The following is an 11,412-nucleotide window of genomic DNA, read 5'->3' as shown; positions in this document are numbered from 1 at the left end:
CCTTGTTCTAATGGTACAGCTGCTCCAGCTCTTGTGTGAGTTTCTCCCCAGTCAAATTCACCTTAATTTCTTTTTCATAGAAGCTGTGTGGTTTTGTCAACACAGTGGTATCTCGGGTTAAGAACTTAATTCATTCTAGAGGTCTGTTTTTAACCTGAAACTGTTCTTAAGTAATGGGGCCTCCCACTGTCCCATGATTTCTGTTCTCATCCTGAAGCAAAGTTCTTAACCTGAGGTACTATTTCTGGGTTAGCGGAGTCTGTAACCTGAAGCGTCTGTAACCTGAAGTGTCTGTAACCCGAGGTACCACTGCATTTGATTACTGATGCAGTCACCTCAACAATCGTTCCATGATATCACTGCATCTCAGGGTCACAGATCAGATGATGACCATATTCTCACAATATTGCCATATTGCCACAAATATAGGGAGTTGTGGGTGGGATGAACTGCTGTCTCTCCCCTACTCATATACGTAGTTGCCTGATAATAACTGAAGTTTCTCCTGAGATGCAGAACTCCTTGACGCAATTGCTTGACTTCAAACTCTAAAACCAAAATTCAGGCAAGATACGAGGCCTCATTCTAAACTGGCATGCTAAACAAAGGGTTTTTTTGTTTTTTTTAATATCACATACCAAACCAGCCCCCCAAATGAAACCACACCTTACTGATCCATTTCTGTTATGATGCTTATTTTAAAAGCATTTAATATTGTGCTGTATGTAAATTAAAATTGTTCAGCCTTGAAAATGTATAAAAGTCAGTCAATTAATACCAACATTAGTGAAATTTATAATGCTTGAATTTCTATATAAAAAATATAGTTTGAAAGAAAGTTATGAGCCTTTTGTTTTCCTTATCATTTCTTCCATCTTATTCCATTCTTCACTGGTAACCTAGCATAGAAAATAAAACATTTTAGATGAGATACTACAGGTTTTTTTCCGTCTTTGAGTTTTATGCAGACATAATGGGCACAATCAAACATCTTTCCCCATTGAAATGAACGTGATTAAAAGCTTACTTTTGGCGGGATTGAACCCTAAACATATAATTTTCTACATTTCTGATGTTCAGGTGTGAGTGCCAGTGCTTACACATCACCAAAACAACATGATCCATGCACAAGAGGGGAGGTATTAGAAGGGTGAGGGTGGGGGTGGGCTTACAAACTTCATTAAAGGGGGAAAAATAGTGAAGACACAAACACCCTGAAAAAACTGCCCAATGAAAACTGAGCATTGTTTGGTGACATTGGAAGGCAGAGAGACAATTTCAAAAAGGCACAGATCATGCTGCAACATTTTTTTTTTGCCGATCCGACTTGCAATTTATTACCTTAGTTAGGTGATTAAACTCTCCAGCCATAGAGACATATTCACCACCATCCATTCTAATGACCTGCAAGATTAAAGCACATTTTCCCCCATTAAGCCACTCCCAACAATAATCTGAACTGGTTTCAGTTGAACCAATATGCTAAGGAAGCCTAGTATGGCCAAATAAAGTACTTTTAAGTCATTAATGTTTTCTATTTAGTAAAAACAAAATGGAAAGCATCATTCAACAGAACTAGTTATGCTAGAATATGCACAAACTGCTTTTTCCATCAACTAAAGCCGCAAATAATTCTTAAAGAAGTCAAATTCCCAATGAATTTGCATGGAGCTTGTCTAGCCCCAAAGAAAGCATTTAGCCCCCTCTAATGGGACCAGGTGGAAATGGCTTCTGGGTCACAATATTCTAGCATCAGTACCAATGAGCTTCGGGCACCCCTAGCAACTAGAATCATAACTTACTGCTCCGTTAATCCAACTTGCATAATCACTACAGAGGTAGGTGGCAAGATTGGCAATCTCTTCTATTGTTCCCAGACGCCCACAAGGAATTCTCTTGAGCAGTTCTTTCTCAAACACACCTTCTGGGTCCAAACGGCTGAAAGCTCCCTGAAGAAAATTATCGAGAGAAACTATTGATTTCGGAACTCTGCTAGAGGCCATCTGAAAAAGTTTTATACTTAACAATCATGGGTAAACTGACTGTGTAGCACAGATCAAGCAAGTGTCAACTGGGGAAATAATGTGGGTAACTCTAGTAGACTTGTATCTACTGAAACACTAAATGTCATACATTTTGCCCAGGCAACCATATACCGCAGAAAAATACTCCTTAATGAGCCAGAAAAACAACAACACAAAAAACCTATGTTAGATATGTATAACGTGTAAGTTAGATAATAACTGGGGTAAGTAGATAATAATTTATGCCATGAGATTATCTATGTTAATAAGTATTTATTATTATAAATTGCATCTATAGGATAATTTTATTTTTTGAATTGTAAATATGTTATATTACTTATTGACATATGTTGTTTATTATGTTCTATTTCGGGACGTGGGTGCCGCTGTGGTCTAAACCACTGAGCCTCTTGGGCTTTCCGATCAAAAGGTTGGTGGTTCAAATCCCTGTGATGGGGTGAGCTCCCATTGCTTTGCACCAACTCCTGACAACTTAGCAGTTCAAAAGCACACCAGTGCAAGTAGATAAATAGGTACCACTGTGGTGGGAAGGTAAATGGTGTTTCTGTTCACTCTGGTTTCCGTCATGGTGTTCCGTTGCGCCAGAAGCAGTTTAATCATGCTGGCCACATGACCCGGAAACCTGTCTGTGGACAAACGCCGGCTCCCTTGGCCTGAAAGCGAGATGAGCGCTGCGACCCCATAGTCGCCTTTGACTGGACTTAACCGTCCAAGGGTCCTTTACCTTTTTTTTACCTATTATGTTTTATTTATTATGCTACATTGTAAACTGTCATGTGGCCTTTGATGAAGTGGTATATAATTGTACAAAGTTGTTTTTTTAAAAAAAAGAGAATGAAGGTGGATAATGATTATATGTGCTTCCAAGTTCTATTTAAACCAGTATTTATTTGCACCTCTCCTTTTCACAAAATGGTGCTCAAGGCAGCTATGAGATCTGTCTCAGGTAGAACTGAAATTGGGCTCAGAGACCCAGTCACTAAAGTCAATCTGATGTCTCGGCCAGTTCTTTAATGTCTACAAAACATGATCATATACCTTAGTCTTTATTGGGCCTGGTTGAATCACATTGAATCTCATGCCATATTTACCCCATTCCGCTGCAAGAGACCTAGAAATTCATTAAGAAACTTTGTAAGTATTTGGCATATAAAGAGGATTAGAAGTAAAAATAAAAATGTATCTGGGCTTGCACACTAGGTTTTCTGTTCATAGGTCCCTTCCCAATGGAGAAGAATTATACATATAGAGGGGAAAAACATTTTCCAAAAATCGTGGCGAAATAAGGAGGAAGTGAATAGGAAAGAAGGAACTCTGATGAGATAGACAAATGAAGCAGCTTCAGCGAGTGTTGGGGTAACATGAAGTAAGGTTGCCCCTAGGGCAAAGGTTGCCCTTCTGTGCTGTAACCCTACCCTGTTTGTGGGCTACGTCCACTGAGGATAATGCAGGAATTCCTGTAGATTATGAATCACGTGGATCTGTTTTAATCATAGTTCAAGCAGAGGCAGATTTAGGACTGGTTCTGCTGCACTGGGTGCTGAGCCTAAGGGGCGCTGCTGGGCAACACAGCTATGGTCTGGTGAACTGAGCAGAACAGAAGGCAAGAGGCAGGGGGAATCGATTTTTTGTTCTTGCACAGGGCACTGAAAGGCGAAAGTCTGCCTCTGATTCAAGCACAGTTTGGGGAATGCATTCGACAGCTGGAATGCGACTCTGGTCATTTGGCTGCTTTTGATACCTTTGATCCAGTATCCTCTTGGACTTCCTAGGCAGAATGGGTATTGGGGTTAATATTTTATCCTACCATACCTACGGGGCCATGTCCAGAAAGCAACAATGGGAGACTGCTTCAGCACCACGGTCCTTGTACTATGATCTACAGCAGGGTACAATCTTGTCCACAATGCTGTTTAACATCTATATGAAGCCATTCGGATTTGAACTTCCGGCACCTACTGAATAATTAGTTTAATCCAGCAGGCATTTTAACTGAAGCCTGATTTTATAGTTCTAACCACTGTTAGCCTTTTTTGTATTGTATTCCTTGTAAAACATTTTGAGGTTACAGTGGTACCTTGGGTTACATACGCTTCAGGTTACATATGCTTCAGGTTACAGACTCCGCTAACCCAGAAATAGTGCTTCAGGTTAAGAACTGTGCTTCAGGATCAGAACAGAATTTGTGCTCCAGTGGCGCAGCCGCAGCAGGAGGTCCCATTAGCTAAAGTGGTGCTTCAGGTTAAGTACAGTTTCAGGTTAAGAACTGACCTCTAGAACGAATTAAGTACTTAACCCGAGGTACCACTGTACTGTGGTTAAATGGTATGTGATTTGTTAAAATAAAGTAAAAACCCAATGAAATATGAATTTTTTGAACCCACCACAATGGCAAACAGCCGCTTCTCGCTCCAATTTTGTCTCTTTTGGGTTGGTCTATTTCAGCCTTAAGAGGGAGTGTTTTTTTAAAGAAAAATGAGGGGGACAAGTGCTGACAGATTACTTACTTGCACAGGCCTTCAACGCCGGCTTTGGCAGAAGCGCTTGGCGACACAAACCCCGACCCACTTTCTGCATAAATTGTGGTGATGGCTAGAAAGGCTGCTCCTGGAAGATGCAAGGTTTTTTAAAAATTAATTATACATATTGCTCTCCTTTCCAAATTATCAGTCTCCTAAAACAGGTGAAATCAATAAAGGAGAGAGACAGAGAGACAGTGGAGATTGGACTCTATAATTCTCTACTTCTATGAAAATAAACCTTGAGGTTTTCAGGGTTCTAAGAAGGCTCCACCCCCAAAAAAATCTATTTCTTGTCCAAAATGATATTCAGCAAGAAAAGGACAAGCTCTGTCAATCTCAATTTACCTTTTCGAGCTTTAATAAGTTCTTTTCCTATTCCCAGAGTTATATAGGCAGTACCGTTAAGAACAATATCTGTGATTGTCCTCCATGCATTTGGAGAAAGACGTTCAGAAGGAGATACAAAATTTCCAGCTGCATTATTTATTATAACCTGAAAGGGAGAAAGAAAGCTTAAATATTTGCTGAAATCGGTCTTCTGCACATTTAAGATAGTTGGTGTGGTTTCAGAAATTCCAGGAGAATTTTTACATAAAAACAGAGTGGCCCAGTTCACACATGGTTTAGCACAAATGACAAGAGTGCAGGTTCCTGGAGGGAAGATCAGAGCCATACTGCTCATTCCCTGGTCATGCTGCCACCCCACTGCTTGGGGCTAAGGCATGGTTTGCCTCTGTGCTAGAACTGAACTAGGGCTCGTGGTTTGTCTGGAGCAAGACAAACTACAAGCCTAGGTTCAGATGTAATGCTAATCCAAACTGTGGCTTAACATCAGCTAGGGAGGCAGCAGGAGGACTGGGGGTGCAATGCTTCAGGTGACAATTTCAGTCCAGGAAACCATATCTTGGTTCATGTGTGCTGAGCCATGGTTTGGCTGAAAGGTACACACACTCCAAGTCAGTATAACCTACCAGAACCTTTGGCAAAAGCAAAAATCAGCAGCGCAGAGAAAAACCAAGTAACCATTTTGGTTTTAGTTACAGATAGGTAGCTGTGTTGGTCTGCCATAGTCAAAATAAAAAAATTCCTTCCAGTAGCACCTTAAAGACCAACTAAGTTAGTTCTTGGTATGAGCTTTTGTGTGCATGGTATCTGAAGAAGTGTGCATGCACACGAAAGCTCATACCAAGAACAAACTTAGTTGGTCTTTAAGGTGCTACTGGAAGGAATTTTTTCATTTTGGTTTTAAAAGCTTTCGCATCAATTCCAGTATGTGTTCCAACCAAGCAAGCAACACCAGTCAACCACACTTGTCCTCTTGAGTTTAACTCACAAGACACGAAAAAAGAGATGGTGACTTTATCTAACTGCCCTTTGGCCAGTAAGAAGTATATTAGAGCAGTGGAACCCTCCATTAACGAAAAATAAATCTCCTATCCACCGCTTTCAAAACTTTTAACAAGCTAATTCCGACAGCTTTGTGATGCAAGTTGGAGCTGCAGCAAAATATTGAAGCTGTGAGTGCTCTCATGTGGAGCTTCAGGCAACCAGCCACACCTTCTTCCAGGATAGTCCAATCTATTTGCCTTCACAACTGTCAGTAAGCACTGTATGGTCACTCAGTCCTCACTGGGATGTGGGAGAGGCTGGGGGTTCGTGTGTACACACTGGTGCCCATCCCAGTGACATCAAGGTCATGTCGACACCAGGCAGTTAAAGTCCACAGCTTCCTCAAAATACTGCTGTGACCTATTCCCATGGATTTTGTTCTATGGGTAGATTCAACTGAACGTTTACTTTTGAAAATTCTTTCAGAATCCTTTTCAATTCATTAGCTTGCTTACATTTAGAAGTTGTTGGTTTTTTTAAATGCACTCTGGGTTGGATTTTTCCAGTAATGATTAATTAAAATTTTGAATTAGGATACTCACACTGGGATGTCCAGCCACTTCAATTAATTGAGAAATTGCATTGCTAACAGATGCTGGATCTCTCACATCACACTGAACTGCGTGGACCTGTGTAATAAACTATTATCAATACCACTACCAGCAGCAGAAGAGAAAAAGAAAGAATTAAATATATTCTTACATGCATAAAATCCCATGACTGAATGCACCATTAATAACATTTGTTATTTAACAATACCTTATTTCCCGTTTTAGAAGAAATTTCTTCTGCTGTTTGTTTCAATACATCAAGTTTCCTATAAATAATTACACATTATGGTTGAGTTTCCATTACAGCCATATACTGTACATCAAACTTCTGGGGTTTCTTTCTTAGTGTTTTGGTAAAAGCTTAGCAGTGATTCCATGTGTGTTGTGGCAGACTGACAATGAAGAGCCTTGTCCAATGCTTGTCCCATTCACAGCAGACTGACTGAGATTAATGGATCTAAGTTATTAATGTTCATTCATTTCAGTGGGTGTACTCTGAGTAGAACTAACATTGGACGCAACGCAGTAAGTTCTATTTCAGACTGAAGTTGCTGTTGTGGAAACATCTTATTAAATACAACCAGAGGTTTCTCATTGGGGCGGCAGATACACTTAGTGCTTGCTCTTTTATTTCTGAGGCTCAAAATTCATGTCCCCCCTCCCCCTGCTCAATTTAAACCCAAGAGGCTGGGTCACACTTAGGGCAGAATTTTACCTGCACCCTTAAAGGAGTAAAATGTTACTTACATTTCACCATATCCCAGGAGCATTTAACATCTATGAAGATTTTACGATTTTAAAAATAATTTTAATTCCTTTTTGTTCCTACAAATAAAAGTTCATGTTTGGATGAAGTGTTTTGCCTCTCTCAATATTATACCATTAATATAATATTTTCCTATACAGTCATACCTCGGGTTACAGACATTTCAGGTTGCGTTTTTTCAGGTTACGGACGTGCCGAAACCCGGAAGTACCGGAACGGGTTACTTCTGGGTTTTGGCGGTCGTGCATGTGCAGAAGCGCTAAATCACGCTTTGCGCATGCGCAGAAGCACCGAATCACAACCCGCGCATGCGCAGATGCTCCGCTGCGGGTTGCGAATGCTGCAGGTTGCAAATGTGCCTCCCGCACAGATCACATTCGCAACCCGAGTGTCCACTGTACACATAAAAATGTAAGGATGTCATTGCACAGCCCTTACTGGAGGATTTGTATTGCCTAATGGATTTGTAGGAAGTTAGAGTGGGAGCCAAAGAGAAGGCAGGCTGCACAATCAAGAAGGGAAGGACACTGAGAGGGGAGAAGTGGTAGTTTAAAACGATGGCATGAATTTGAATCAAGCAGGGATGGAGATAACAGAGAGGAAAATGGTGGTTTCAAACAACAGCAGAGGCTTCAGTAAACTAGCTTCAAACAACAGAATATCTGAGGGTTTTACATCCTCTATCTCTCTCACATGAGGCAGCTGAGGAACGGAAGAGAGAGACAAGTTTGACCAAACAAGAATGGAGAAACACTGAAAGCAGAAAAGTGGATGTTTAAAAACAACAGCAGAAATTTGGGTAAAGCACACCGAGAGGAAAATTTTCAGTTTTGAACAACATAAGAAGATGCAGGTCACCATGGGGTGGTGTGGGGTTGTGGCACAAAAAGAGAGGGGAGAAGGCGATGACATGGAGGTGAAGGTTAAAACAGGGGCGGAAAATGGAGCTAACTCATTCTTATGAATTTAGTCATGTTTTGGGGCACAGTCACACTTATTTAGGTAAACAAACGGCACCCCCAAAAGGACCCCAAAGAACAAAAATCCACTATTGATTCTTGGTGTGGTTGTCTGAATGGTCCTTCAGTGTCAATTCACAACACACTGCTCAGTGAACTTGGATTTCTTAAATATTGCCTAACTGCTTAAAAAAACCAGAAGAATCCATTGTGCAATCCTAGGGTTGCATCCCACAAAGTTAAAATGAATGGGCCTAAGTTACCTTAGCGCCATTGAGTAGGACTAACACGTCTACCCTAAATGTGTTTGCTTCCTCCCTGTGCTCAGCGGGTCTTAGTGCCAAGTAAGTGTGCAGAGGACTCCATACTGAGAACTGTACTCTCCATTTTAAAAGACTACATCATGCAAAATGGAATAGATGCTCTTACCGGCTTGCTATAACACACTCTGCTCCCAAAGCAGAAAGAGCAGCTGTCATCCCTTTCCCAATGCCAGTGCCACCTCCTGTGATAAAGGCCACTTTGCCATGAAAAGTATCTGATGGCAGCATCACTTTCTGAAGTGGTGCGAAGGCACGATCAGCTTGATACATTACTTTTGTTCCATGGCTTAAAAGCTGAAAAAGGGAAAGAAGACAATTTACTATGTTTTACAGGTTAATAAAACCTAGATAATTCTCAGCTATAAAGCTACTGTGGATATAGTTATTTTTTAAAAAAACACCATTGATGTGAATACCAATAGCAATACTTAGCATCTGTGTATAGCACTTACAAGTTGAAAACTTTATGTCGTGGGTAGGCAAACTAAAGCCCAGGGGCCGGATCTGGCCCAATCGCCTTCTAAATGTGGCCCGCGGACAGTCAGGGAATCAGTGTGTTTTTATATGAGTAGAATGTGTGCTTTTATTTAAAACACATCTCTGGGTTATTTGTAGGGCATATAAAGTGGTACCTCAGGTTAAGTACTTAATTCGTTCCGGAGGTCCGTTCTTAACCTGAAACTGTTCTTAACCTGAAGCACCACTTTAGCTAATGGGGCCTCCTGCTGCCACCGCACCGCCAGAGCACGATTTCTGTTCTTATCCTGAAGCAAAGTTCTTAACCTGAAGCACTATTTCTGGGTTAGCGGAGTCTGTAACCTGAAGTGTATGTAACCCGAGGTACCACTGTATAATATATATAATATAGTCCAGCCCACCACATGGTCTGAGGGACAGTGGACCGGCCCACAGCTGAAAAAGGTTGCTGACCCCTGCTTTATGTGCATTATCTAATTGTAAACTTTACAGCATGAGTGAAGAATTGGCTCTGGCCAGCAGACCAGATCCTTAATCTCCCCCCTGTCACCCCACCCATGGGATGTTTGAAGTAAGGAAGCCTGGGGGGTTTAATTAGTGCTGTGGTGCAGAGATTCTCGACAACTACAGTATATCAACTCTGTAAAGTAAATCTGATTTATTTATTAGGCCCTTCTGAATCAGGCCTAAAGTCCATCTGTTCTCACAGTGGTCAATCGGCCCATGGGAAGCTCACAAGCAGAACTTGAACACAACAGCACTCGCCCTGCCAGCAATTCCCCATACTGTGGGAGGGGGAGAATTGACCTGAGAGTTGCTTGCCTAATGAGCTTCTCTCTTAACTATATACCAACTCTCTATGAACAAATACAAAAAATCTTACCTAGCCCATTTGAATGAGTGCTGGACATTCATGCCATCTCATATTTGATAACAGCTTAAGAAAACAACTTTTAAAAGAAAACTGTCATTCTCAAACACCGGGTTCAAAGTTTACATTCCTGCAGCCTGATCTTATCTCCATTTAGAGCACAGGCTTCAAACAAACAGCTCTAGATTAGCCAATGAGCCTCTTAACTGAGCTCAGTAAACTGTTCAAATGCTGTGGACTTCAGTATTGATACAATTCCCACTGAAACCAATGGAGATCATTACAATGAGCTCCGAACTCTGGAAAAGTACTGAGCAAATGCCAGTTAAGCAACCTCCTATTTAGCCACAAGGGTGGGGGGTGGGGGTTCCAAAAAGCTGCTTCAGCCTGCTTAAGGAGCTTTTTCTACTGTGGAATTTTGGAATGAAAATCTGAGCAGCTGATACCCTGCCCCATAAATACTGCAGAATGGCAGTGGTGGCATTAAGATTCTCTGCTGCTGGTACACCTGCTGATAAGTGGATTAATCTTGGCATGATCCTGCGAATGAACGCATTTTTCAGCACCTTTAAAGGCTGTCCCATTTTATGCTGTCCTATCTTTTGTTTTTGACATTTTTCCTTTAGTTAAATAATTAAGATACAGATATATAGATATACACACACTATTCTTAGTCAATTCTTAGGGGCAGAATTTGAGGGTAATTCCCATTTAAGTGAGGTGTGCGTGTGTAATGTCATGTGATCGAGTATGCGGGGTGGGGCTTACCTGCCCCCCCCCATTTTATTGAAGTTGGCACCCCTGCATATACACACAGCGCCTTGCAAGCAGAAAACTAGCAGAGCTAGGGAGAGGAGTGGTCTTTCTATGTAAACGGGAGATTTGCTCCTCCATCCGATGCATAAACAAATTTAGACATACTGTATAGCTTAAAGGCAGATGTTTCGCAATTTTACACCACTTATTCCCGTCGGGAAGTGCGGCAAATTTCCAGTGTATGCATATCCAGGCGCAGCACAGAGCACCTTACCCGTACAGGTGAAGGAAGCAGCCGCGGGACTAGCCTGGCCCGCACTCCGCCCGACACACACAGCACCGCTGCCAACGCCATCTTCCCCTACTTCTGAGTCCTGTCCGAAGAGGGAGTTCCTCTAAGCCCCGCCCCCTGCCCCGCCCCTCAAAGTCCAATCAGAGATGGAAGGAGAAGCTGAAGGGCGGGGCTCGATGGAACGCGCACGCTTCGGCCACGCCCCACCTCTTGGAAAACTTGAATGACCACTGCGCCGATGTATTCATTGCCTGCAGATTTATCAATGAGCTTGAATTGATCTAGAGCTGCCAGGCCCCGAGTCAGCAATCCAACCTTTTCAAGCAAGCAGGCGCAGAAGTGGAGTCATATGGAGAGCAGGAAGGAGTGCCTTTGACCACGTGCGGAAAGCTGTCTTTCTTGGCCACTGAGTAACCTTCATCTGCCTGCGTTGCCACCTGTCCTCTATTCACCCAGGATGG

At 42.0% G+C, this 11,412-nt stretch overlaps 1 protein-coding gene across 2 annotated transcripts; it reads right to left on the bottom strand.

The window, feature by feature from the left end:
• Nucleotides 1-678: 678 nt before the first annotated feature.
• DECR1 (2,4-dienoyl-CoA reductase 1) lies at nt 679-11,063 on the bottom strand. Of its 2 annotated transcripts, none has more exons than XM_082233675.1 (10): nt 10,934-11,063; nt 8,662-8,849; nt 6,716-6,773; nt 6,499-6,585; nt 4,913-5,060; nt 4,553-4,652; nt 3,084-3,156; nt 1,803-1,949; nt 1,342-1,404; nt 679-899 (listed from the first exon to the last, which is right to left on the bottom strand). In XM_082233675.1, exons 1-10 carry the CDS (start codon nt 11,012-11,014, stop codon nt 840-842), a joined length of 1,005 nt encoding a protein of 334 aa, XP_082089801.1. In that variant the 5' UTR covers nt 11,015-11,063; the 3' UTR covers nt 679-839. The 2 variants fall into 2 exon arrangements, with proteins under 2 accessions (XP_082089801.1, XP_082089802.1); XM_082233676.1 differs by having other exon boundaries at nt 10,825-10,944.
• Nucleotides 11,064-11,412: the final 349 nt, after the last annotated feature.

This window comes from Podarcis vaucheri, assembly GCF_965113315.1.
Source record: "Podarcis vaucheri genome assembly, chromosome: 8".
Classification (NCBI taxonomy): domain Eukaryota; kingdom Metazoa; phylum Chordata; class Lepidosauria; order Squamata; family Lacertidae; genus Podarcis; species Podarcis vaucheri.
Note: the sequence above shows the minus strand (reverse complement) of the source record. Positions and strands in the feature narration are given on the sequence as shown.